This window comes from Etheostoma spectabile, chromosome 9, assembly GCF_008692095.1.
Source record: "Etheostoma spectabile isolate EspeVRDwgs_2016 chromosome 9, UIUC_Espe_1.0, whole genome shotgun sequence".
Taxonomy (NCBI): Eukaryota; Metazoa; Chordata; class Actinopteri; order Perciformes; family Percidae; genus Etheostoma; species Etheostoma spectabile.
The window spans coordinates 7,671,712-7,683,273 of NC_045741.1; the positions used below are offsets into that span (position 1 = coordinate 7,671,712).

Below are 11,562 nucleotides of genomic sequence, written 5' to 3' on the forward strand. Positions count from 1 at the left end.
TCATCCAGCTTCAGTGCTGAGGTCCCCCAATCCTACATGTCTTTACTCCCTGTTTAAAACTGTGTCCTCGTCTTTGTACCCGATCCCGCCTCTAACCCACTAACTCGAGCTGTTAGTCCCCACTCCAGCACCCCCTGCCCCACCTCCAGTCCTCTTCCTGTCAGTGGTGCAACCTGGTGTAGGCTTGTTTGAACGGGGCGAGGCCCGGTGTGACCGGCCCGTCCTGCCGCAGGTGCCAGCTGCCCCTATGCTTCAAGCACAAGCACTTAAAGCACTTTAGCTGCGCCGCTATACTCGTCAATGCATGCAGTTAAAGACAATTGGACCTACCTGCATCTGCATACCTTTCCTTAGAGGTAATGTCAGATGAAACAGTGTGATACTGTAAGAAAACAATAATAACCCAGGGAGGAGGAGAAAAAAGAAGAGAATGAAAAAAAAAAAAAACGAAGCTACACCAGGACTTCTGACAGCAATTCTTAGCAAACACCCCTCAGAAAGTTCCCATTCAATGCAACTACTTTCTTTTGTTGTTGTTGTTGTTGTTGTTGTTTCTTTTGAGAAATGCTTGTATGATCGTATGCCAACAACTCTCCACAAGGTGGACACAGAACCAAATATGCATTCACACAAGTGGTAGGGGGTCTGAGGGAGGAGGCAGGGTCCTCGCCGAGGAGCTTCCTGCCCGATGCTCTCCCACATCCTGTGTAAAGACTTGAAAAGTGGAGAGAGTGCCGACAAAGAATGCTTGCCCAGTAGCTTGGTAGCATGAAATCGGCTGTACACTTCCTTTAATAGAGAGCAGCAACTTAGAACCAACCTGTTGGTGCTATATCCCATCTATTCAAAGACTTGATGTATGGGGGAGGAACATACATAAAAATATGTTTAAGCTATTCCCTCCCTAATATTTGTAAGTGTGTCTTTTTTATATATAATATTATTATTATTATTTCCTGGCCAGCTATGTGTCTGACTAGACATCATGTACAGTACTTAAAAATAAAAATTATTTATCTAAGAAAGAATTATAAGCTGATCCAAACTAGGTTTTCTTATGAACAATTCAATGACTCACCGATTGCACAGCGAAGTCTATTTGATTCAGTGTATTTTGGGGAATATAATCACTAATGAATGTTTTACTTTTTAATGAACCTTGTCCTTCTGTTCCTCAGCAGGGTCATTTGTAAGCTCAGTGCCCAGCAGGCGAGTTTCAGCCTCGGGCAAAATCTGTTGTCAGTCAGGCACTCAGGTCTCTGGTCATCTTAGTTCACTGCTTCTTAAGGCCATTGAACCTCTCACCTCTCACTTCTCTCCATGCACACCCAGCCATCCCGCCTCTGGCAGTTAGTGCAGAGCCAGGCTCACACTTCTGTAATGTCACTTTCTATTTTATTTTGTATCATTATTTTTCCCTGCTGGTCACGTTAAGAATATTCTCAGTTCACGGGTAAATATATTTTGTTTTTCATTTTAAGTTTATCCTTTAAAGAGTTCTTTTTTTTTTGATTCAAGCTTTTCATGATACTATAGTAGAAATCACACAGCTATTGTTTTCTCTGAGAAAGGAATTGATTCAAAATATAATTTGTATTTAATGTCTTTTTTAAATAAAAAAACTGAACATTTTAAGATGCTGTCTGTGACGTTTTTGTCTCTTCCCTGACTTTTTTTTCTTTAATATCACTGGGAAGGAATAGTGCCGTCACCAGCAGCTAATAAGCCGATTGTTTACTGTAGGCATCGTTGCTGCAGGCAATCAGGACACACATTTTGCCCGTGTTGAAGTCCTTGAGTGCAATCAGGCTCCCCTCAGTCTTGGAATGTGTCAAAAAGGATAAAGCAAAGGTTCAAGTTTTAAAGAATAAAAATAAATCTGGTGGTGCCAGGCAGGCTGGCAGTGGGCACAAGAGGCTGAAGCAAATTCCTCTGCCCGACCAAGGCAAACAGAGAGCGGGTCAAAAGGCAGCACGGCGCTGCATGTCCCCGCGAACTGCCTAAAGTTAGACATGGACGTCCACTTTAGATCACCGTGATAACACTACACACACACACACAAACACATGCCGAATATAGAAAATGTGTTGCAGGAATGCATCTACACAGACTTTCATAATCATGTCCTGATGAAGCTGTTATGATTCTTGTGTTTGTGCACAAAGTAAACCTGCCTAAAGTGAAAGAGAAGCCAGGAGCACGAACCTGAGGTTAATGTTTTTATTAAATATATCACCTTTTATTCTTTTTACATTACATCTCAATTACAAAAGTGTACATACACACTTGTGAGCCATCAGTCACTTTGGAATGGACTCACATAAACAATAATTCTCTCTCCATCAGCAGCATGTAGAGCAGAGGCGTCACACGTTCACTGTGGGACCTGCTCTTTGTGGTCATGTCTTCTTGGTAAGAGAACAGCGACATGTAAAGTAGAATAGCAAGTAGTTTTTTTTTTTTGACAGATACATCAACATAGCGGACAGCAGACACATAAATATTGGAGGTAGGTAAATGTAGAAATACCCGTCTGAGAGGCGGTGCAGGGAGGCACCGCCTGTCATGCTAACTGCAACCCCATGGAACCATGGGAAATGTTTTCTGAGTACTGTTTAAAGATTCCCGACTGAGAGTTTTGCATTCACTGACAAAAAGGTGATCGTGTGTCACATAAGAAAGAAAAAAAAAAGAAAAAAAAAAGACAACAGCAAAAAGACATAACAATGGCAACAATGTGAAAATGAATCATAAAAACATTTAGAAATACTTCTAAATGACATTTGGTCACTCAGTGCTTTTGTTCTTGCTTGGTTTGTCACAAACCAAACCTCCAGACAACTCCTTAAGGGTAGAGCGAGCTCAACTCAGCAGTGGAGTTCCTCAGGGCCAAGATACATATATACACTTTATACACCCATAAAAATAATAATATAATAATAACAAAAAGGCAAAACATTATATAAATACTCATAAAATAATTACAAATAACAAATAAAATCAAATAATGTTGAAATAAATAAGGCTGAAGAGTAAATGCATCAATATTAAAATCTTTTTCAGAAAAACAAAAATAGATTTTCTTTCTCTTTGGGACGGGTGATTGAAGAGGAGAGAGGGAGGAGGAGGGAGGGAGGAGGGAGGAGGGAGGAGAGAGGGAGGGAGGAGGGAGGAGGAGGGAGGGGTTCAGGGTGGCCTGGACCCAAAGCCCTGCAATGACAGTGTACCTGAATTAAACACCACCATGGACAAGATCAATAAATAAACATGTATCCAAAAGGAAAAATCAGTGGCTGGCTTCTTCTTCTTCTTCTTCTTCTTCTTCTTCTTCTTCTTCTTCTTCTTCTTCTTGTGAGATCTCCATCAGTGGCTGATCTCTTTAAGGGCACTCGGCTTCTGCAGGCAGGTCGGCCCAACCCAACATCTGCTTGCCGTTCCAGGAGTTCACACACCAGCATCGACCCTTCAGTCCGTCCAAGGAGGATTCACACTGCAAGTGACACAAACAGAAAATCCTTTTATTTCAACTGCTTTCATTGTCATTCCATATGTCATACACACTAAAACAAAACACACTCTGGAGGTGCAAATGGGGCTGAACAAATCCCTGCCTGTAACTAACAAACACACACACACACACACACACACACACACACACACACTCAAGCTGAGTGGAGTTATGAATCCAACACACACTCGGAGCCCATTTTGCTGGAGACACCCACCTGTTTGGGTTTGTAAAGCCCGTGTTTGTCACAGTTGGGGAGGTAGAATCTGGTTAATTTGTCTCCTAGTTTCTGCTGGGATTTGGCAATCTTTTCCATGGCTCTCTGCAGCTCGACATGACAGGGCGCCTGGTGGAGAGGAAACAGGTGAGAGAAGGGTTAACTGGGCTCTAACGGTGCCAACACACAGAAATAACAAGGAACACTGCTTTATTATCAGCAAGCACGTGGGCTGACAGCAATATAAAACTTGAAATAACAAGCATCCCCATTCTCTCCCTGTCTGCATCATCTCCCTTCGAACGGCACACGAGCTCCCCCTTGTGGCACACGAGTCCCTCTTCCCGTAAACCTCCTCCCAAAAACTTTAAGCAACATATTACACACAGAGGATTTCACACAATGATGCCGGGGCAGTGTTTTGGTCTCACCTGATCGAGCATTTTCTTGCGGTTGGCGAGGAGTTTGGCTTTCATGCTCTCCTGAGCGTCGGCAGCAGCCCTCGGGTCGTAGGGTTTACTGTGGCCGGGGAGGTAGTGGCTGGAGCCGGGGTCCGGGACTATGGCTGCGTTCTCCATCTCAGCCTCTGGCTCTCCCTGATCTGGAGAAGGAAATTGAATGAATGTAAATCGGGGCTGACTGAATGTAACTGTAATTAGACAAGCCGAATGGTTTTTGTTGGGGGTTGGGGGGGGAGGGGGGATTGTAGTCTAAGAAGGATTTGCTGAACCCGATGTAGCCTATAAATGTAGAGGATATATAGGCCTACCTTGTGTCTGTGGCTCGGGGGTCGGCTTAGGCTCCGTGCTCTCCGTGCACACGGCTTGGCCCCGGGTGAGGGAGTGCAGCGGCCGGGGGTCGCCGGGTCTCGGGGTGCACCTCAGTCCGGAGCCGCACGGCGCCGTGTAGATCCCGCACAGCTCCTCTGCCTTCAGGGCGCAGGCGAGGCAGCATCCACAGCCGGGTTCCCGCAGCACCTCGGCGCATCCGGGGGCCACCTCTGGACACTGGCTCAGCTTCTCAGGAGAACACGGGGCGCATCGGATCGGCTCTGGCCCCACCACTGGGGACCCGAGCGTCCCTGTGGCCAGCACGGAACACACCGCTGCCGCCACGACGTGCATTAAATGTAATCCACCCATGGACAACATAGTGAGCTGGATACTAAATATAGGCTAGGATATAAAATGTAGAGCAAGATAGAGAGCTTATCAAAAGGTAGAAACCGGATTCCCACGGTTCCCTGCTCAGTTGTGACTTGCGTTTGATTTTGGGAAAATGTCTAACTGTGCGTTGCGCGCAGCCGTATTTATAGCCGGGTCCTCTGTGAGTGTTTGACGCATCGGCGTTATGAATGATTTCTGAAAAGAAGGTGTGATGATACGATGGGCTCTGATTGGACCGCACATGTCCGGCCAGACAGCTCATTTGAATACAACATTCACGTCAATATTTTGGAACGGTCTTGCACGTATCGCCCACGAGTGACGACACCATTGTTTGATGTTGCAATCAATGAGCCCCCCCCCCCCTTTTCTCACCTGGGTGCTACACTAACTAAACCACTTTTCCCTACACTGCCAGCGTACAGTAACGACAGATATAGACAGAGCGTTTCCTTTCTGTTTGTCTCCATACAGTCACTGAGCTAATTGTTTTCCACAGAAATCCCAAACGTGCTCCTCCTTACAGGAACAACGTTGCCTATTCATGACGCTTTCTCCATTAATTGTCCTACCCGAACTTCTTACACAACTTTTGGGAAAAACTAACACAATGAGCGCAAATTACGCACGCCCACGCTGTGCGCACAGAGCGAACCAGTGGCTCTAATTTGGCATGAGAACTCATCCGTGCATTGCAGAGGGATAGTAAAACCATTTTTTTTGTTGTCATTTTTAGAAATAGCTGCGCAAAAAAGGCTCTGTGTATAGCCATCCCTCTGTGTCCCTCGCGCGCGCACTGAACCCGGATTTGGGCTCAGAACAGAAGATGTTCCGTTGTAAATAGCCGTTTCCTGACATAATAACACACCAATTGCTTTGAATGGGGGTTGCGCTGACATGGCCACAGACACGTCCCCACTGCCTCGCCATTCTCTGGGGACTTTCTGATGATCCCACGCCGAACGACGTGAACATTTTCACGTCTTGCCACAAGGCATTGGGCGTCCCCGCTGACCCTCGGGCGGGCATGTGATCAGGTTTCCTTCATTTGCACACAAAAAAAGACTCAAAACATACAGAAAACTCTGATTTCAGTGCAAACTCCCGCTTTGAACGTCTCACTTTCATCCCACACACTATAGCCTATCTATTTTTTTTTTACGTTTCACTGAATGACCTCGACGTTTTTTCTGATGCAATGAACCGCACTGTGTGATCGGCTCCCATGTAACTGCTTCATAGTATTGCGTCACTCTCTCGTGGAGCCCAGATCTGTATTAAGCCCCGGGCTAAGTAAAGCTTGTGGTGTAATCTGATGTGGCGTGAGAGCGATTTCTAGACCCACCGCCCCACATGCTGACATCTTCATGTGTGTGTGTGAAGGTATAGCCTGATCCGTCCAATTACACACCACCAGGGCAGCCTGTGCAGGTTCCTACCAGGGCTGGTCGTACATCTACTCAGGTTCCGTGTGTGACCCTCGTGTTGTCTTCCCGCCGACCTGGAAATCTTTGGTTTTCTGAGTCAAAATGAAAAACCTTGTTATCAAGGTTATGGTCGTCTTTTCTGACCCTTTTGTGGCTTTTCTCCGATAATTATGTCACTTTTTCAACATTTGTCAATTTTTATTTGAGCCTTTTAAAATGTTCGTAGGTTTTTCCCCAATTTTTTGTCCCTTTTTTGACATTTTTTGTTACTTTTTTCACCATAATTTCACATTTTTGTCACTTTATTTCACATTTTAGTCACTTTTATTGTCATTTTTCTCTTTTTTTTACACTTCTTTTTAAGGTTCTTTGAAAATTAGTTTTTTCTCCAATCGTTATAAAATTGACAAAAAATACAAATTCATTTAAAGTAGTGAACTGATTATTCATTTAACTTTTGAGGAGCGTTGTTGGGAACCATCCAAGTTGCACTTTTTAGAAAATGTGATATCACAAAAGGATTTACGGCAGGTTGACCCTCAGGTATGAAATATGACTGCTCCATTCATGACATAACTTTTATTATGATGTGCAATGTGGTTTCAGTAACCGTCTTTCTAACTCGTCTTACTGCCGGTAGCGCTAGCAGCAGAGGGCAGATGCCAGCAGGCAAGTGTTATTTAAATAAACTCCTGGTGTACTTACAAACTTTCCAATCCATTTTTTTATGAGTACATGACCTATTTGTACGACTGTAGAAGTTTAGTATAATTTCGGGCATTGTTAGTAGGTAATTTACGAGAAACACCCGTGGTTCCATTAGCGCCTTCACTAAGCTAATCAGCTGATAGCGCTAACTCGCCCAACCTTCGACCCAGGTGAAGAAAGCTTCTGGGGGGTTGTTTGGCTCCGGGATCGTGGTGCAAAGGACCTTAGGGTGAAATTACTCCAAACCATCGCTTTAAAATAAACTCCGTCTCCGTCGTTCCGTCTGGGAGACAAAATTCAAGTGTTGCTTAAATGTTAATTAATTAATAATAAAAATGGTGTATTAAGTCATTCTGCATAATGACTACATTTAGTTGGTGAGACAACCGAAGCTGGTAAAGAGTTCATCCGTCTGGCCGAGTTTAGGAGGTCAAACAAAACTAAAGGAGATCTCTCTTAAAGTCAACAGGTACTTTTAACAGCAGACAGTTTGACATTCATTAGCAGAAAAAGCACAGGTGCAATCATTGACATAAATCCCGGCTGCAGGTGGCTCACTGCCTCATTGGGACAAGACGTTGCACCACCAGACTAACTCTTGTAATTAATTCCACCTGTGGGTTTCCTGCGGCTAATGGACGCCACCTGTCACATCCCGGTCAGTGTGTTAGAGGGCACTTTGTGGAACCACTTGAACTGGCCGGGGACATTTGGTGAGCAGTATTTTGGAGCTGTATGTTTAAAGTGTTCATTGTTGGCATCCTGTTAACAGTACTGTTGGAAGTACAAATCAACATATTTGGAAGTCGCCAATACGTCACCATTAGATAAGATAAGAAAAAATGACACAGAGTGCTGGTTAGTAACGTGTGTTTGTGCAAAAATGAGAACCTATCTTGTAGCCGACTCCTTCCATGTTTTGCTTGTGTTCCTTTTTTCCCCTGAGAAAAGTATACAGAGCGTAAATTGCTTAAAAAGGTCATTAAACCTTATGAACACATGAAAGGGCAGACAGCAGAACTGAGCTAGTGTCTGCCATGACAAAGGCAGATACTACATAAATGCCACATCAGAACCAGAACCAGGATAAGAAAAGTTTTATTACCACAATAAGTACACGTATGTGGAATTTGCCTTTGTTAAAAGCATACACCAAACAACATAGCCTATATAACAAACATATTAAACGATATGACAGAAAAACAAATATAGACATACATAAAAATGGCTGAATGGGTTGAGTGCAAAATTAGCATAGAATACATGGATTATGCAAGGGGTAGATGTAGGGGTAGTCCTGTAGTTAGTGCAAGTGTAATGACCAGGGATAGAGGGGGAGGGGGAGGGGGGGGTTGAGAGTCAGTGTCAGTGGGGGTCCGGGCCTTGTTGGTGAGGCTTAAGGCTGTTTTAACGCTTGCGGGACAGATGTACCCCTGCAGAGTCAGACCCCTCTGCTTTTACGCTGGACCTTACGCCGCAGCCTGACATGTATGGAGCTCGGTTGTTTTCTTTGTTACATGCAAGAAAATGAGAAACATGAGAAAAAAAAATGTCTGAGGGAAAAAGTTGTCACACCGATGGCAAAAAAGCATTTTATGATAGAAAAACGTTTTCATACCAAAGAATAGCAAAGAATAATAATATTTGAGACCAAAAAAAGTTTAAACACAAATTTGAAATTTAAAAAATTGTTTCTGCGGGAACAAAAAATCTCTCTCAAAATACTTTTTTTTCTCTCAAAATATATGTGATATGATATATAATATATATTTCTTGCTATGAGTGTGAAAAAAGTTTCTCTCAAAAAAAAATTTTCTCTCAATTTTTTTCTTCTCGCTCTCAAAACTTAAGTCTTTGCTCTCGATGCAATTTCTTGCTCTCGTCCCAGGATTTCGTATACAGTACCTGTGAAGTACTTGAAGTGTGCGCATGCGCTGAAAAGTGCGAGCTGCCTGTTGCAGTGCTCCGTCCTTCTTACTACTGGTGCTACTGTGATACAGAGTTTCCCTTCGGGGATCAATAAAGTATTTCTGATTCTGATTCTGATTTTCTCTCACTGTAAGAATAAGGTCCTGGGCGGGGCCACGTTCCTATTGGCCAGTCGGGCCAGCCCCGTCTTGTCTTGGGAGTTGATCTGAATCATTACACCATTGTCACCGGCGTAGATGCGCTGCCTTAGTTGAGCTAGCGTCAGCTAGCGTTAGCTAACTAGCAGCCAGCCCGCTTCTAAGTAAAATCCCCCCCCCACATACTCACACACACACACACGCACACACACGTCAGCTACACGCACACAAGAGCTCACAAGTATAAAACCCCAGGCCACTCAAGTACAATCTACTACTAAAGCTCCACGTTGTTTCAGCCTGTAGTTTCACCACAGTACCTCCTCCTCCTGTTGGCTGGAAGCTGTGCTACAAGCAAACTAATTCTGAGTTTGTGTTTTTCAGCAGTGTTCCTTTTACAAAGTTATGAATGGCTGATGTGGGTAGGCATCCTCTACGTTGTCAGTCGAAGCATTTAACTTTTAATTTGCTGCACGGAGCAACTGAAGGAGAACAAGCTCTAAAAGCAGTCAGTCTCATAATGACCTGATTGTAAATCTAACTGAGACGGAAATTGGGAGACGGGTGATGAAAGACCCCCCCCCAAAAAAAATATTCAAAGCATTGGCTCAAAGTGGCAAATAACTGATACTTCCTGGAGCCAACACATCATCACACCTAAAGTATTACAGGTCCGTTTCCAGAGACTCCCAAAACGACAACAACAATACTTCCTCGTTTGTCTCACGATAATTACTGAGTGTTGGTCACTATGAGCTGCTTGCAAGTTAAGCCCATGTGGTCGTTTTCTTGTTGAGGTCAGTGCTGCCTGGACCAGAACTAGACGACCCTGAACCACCAGACCAAGACTAGCCATAATGCTTCTTTAATTTTTTTTTAAACAATGTTTTTATTAATTTCCCAAGTCGCAACTGAATTTCGCTCTGAACCTCTGCCATTCTACAACAATCCCAAAACTAAATGCACATTATATGCAGGGATCAACCGATACTGGTTTTTCAAAGCCGATACAGATGCCGATTAATAAAACCGAAAATCGATATTTGGAACCGATATGCACTTAAAGTAAAAATGAAATGAAAATCTTTAAATCAAATCAAGTTTAAATTTAAATCAAGATTTTGGAATGTTACAAAATCCAACAAAAAATGTTGTTCAAATGCAATTAATTAATTAATTATTTTCTCATACATCCCCATTTTGCTTCTCTTTACACGTATATATATCTATATATATATATAGATATATATACTGTAAATGTTTATATATGTGTCAGTCTCTCCATGGACATACATTGCGCCCTATTCTTTATCCAAGTCCTTTTTGCCGGTAGCCCTGAAGACTATTTCTTTTATACGCATGCACAAAACTAAAGAAGATAAACAAAACAGTGATAGGATAAAAATGGGTCACACTTTACTTGAAGATATCTACATAGGAGTGACATGACACATCCATGACACATTCATGACCCATGAACCCTAATCCTAACCTAATGGTTAGGGTTAGGGTTAAAAAAAAACAAAAGAATGACACTTACTAAAAGAAGCATGATGTCATGAATGTTTATGACTTGTTTATAATGTCTATGACAAGTTCATGACAGTGTCATGTCACTCTTATGTGGATACCTTCAAGTAAGGGTCGTGACACACCAACCCGATAATCGGCAAGGTCGCCGACTCGAGTCGGTTCCGTGCCGTCGTCCGTCCGGAGTGGTCCGGAGGGGCCGGAAGGCGGGCACTGCCGGCAGTTGGACTCAAATGACCAATCTGATTGGTGGAGTGCAAACCCGGAAACGAGGAGCTCGGTGAGCGGTACTAGAGTCTCTTAAAATGTGATGCAAATCTTTTAGACTGACCTTTGTCGATCTGAAATGAAGACCGATTCCACAGCGGCACGGCCTGTTTCTCGCTCAAACTCTTTTTGTTTTGGTGAGTAAAATATAGTAAAATAAGAGATTGTATTCTGAACAAGCCATGACAGTCTGGTTTTGAATTTCCGGAGAAACCAGACCCACGTGATGCGTTCGTCCAATCAGCTGCCATTTTTACATTTTTGGACGACAGTACAGATTAGCGCTGCCTGCTGTCATGGAGACGTATAACGTGTTGTCTCTTCTGTGTGTTCCCAGACACGTTTTTGACCAACTCTGGGAGACCGATCAGTCCGACTGCCTGTTCTGCCGAGGGCCGGCCGTCTGGTCGGTGTGTCAGCGGCTTAATTTCATATTTTTATCTTTCTCCTCACCCACACGCCTCTTCCCCCCAGGAGGGGAACAAACAAACGGGGGGTTTTAAAAGGAAAAAGAAAGCATAATCAAACGTGTGGCCTTATCATTGTGTCTGTGTGTGTGTTGAGCTGAGTGCGAAGGGATGTTTCAAGTCCTGTTGCAGGAAGAACTGACTTCCAAACATTCATCAGTGACGTGAAAATGTGTGTGTGTGTGTGTGTGTGTGTGTGTGTGTGT

At 43.6% G+C, this 11,562-nt stretch overlaps 1 protein-coding gene across 1 annotated transcript; it reads right to left on the bottom strand.

Annotated features, from left to right (window-relative positions):
* Positions 1 to 3,297: 3,297 nt before the first annotated feature.
* On the bottom strand, positions 3,298 to 5,057 carry igfbp1a (insulin-like growth factor binding protein 1a). The gene is made up of 4 exons (XM_032525394.1): positions 4,495 to 5,057; positions 4,157 to 4,326; positions 3,726 to 3,854; positions 3,298 to 3,490 (listed from the first exon to the last, which is right to left on the bottom strand). Exons 1-4 carry the CDS (start codon positions 4,874 to 4,876, stop codon positions 3,380 to 3,382), a joined length of 792 nt encoding a protein of 263 aa, XP_032381285.1. The 5' UTR covers positions 4,877 to 5,057; the 3' UTR covers positions 3,298 to 3,379.
* Positions 5,058 to 11,562: the final 6,505 nt, after the last annotated feature.

Coding starts and splice junctions, on each gene's coding strand:
- igfbp1a (XM_032525394.1), bottom strand. CDS start 4,876: ATGTTGTCCATGGGTGGATTACATTTAATGCACGTCGTGGCGGCAGCG. Junction 4,327..4,494: donor CCCCGAGCCACAGACACAAG/GTAGGCCTATAT, acceptor TTCCTTCTCCAG/ATCAGGGAGAGCCAGAGGCT. Junction 3,855..4,156: donor GCAAGAAAATGCTCGATCAG/GTGAGACCAAAA, acceptor CCTCTCCACCAG/GCGCCCTGTCATGTCGAGCT.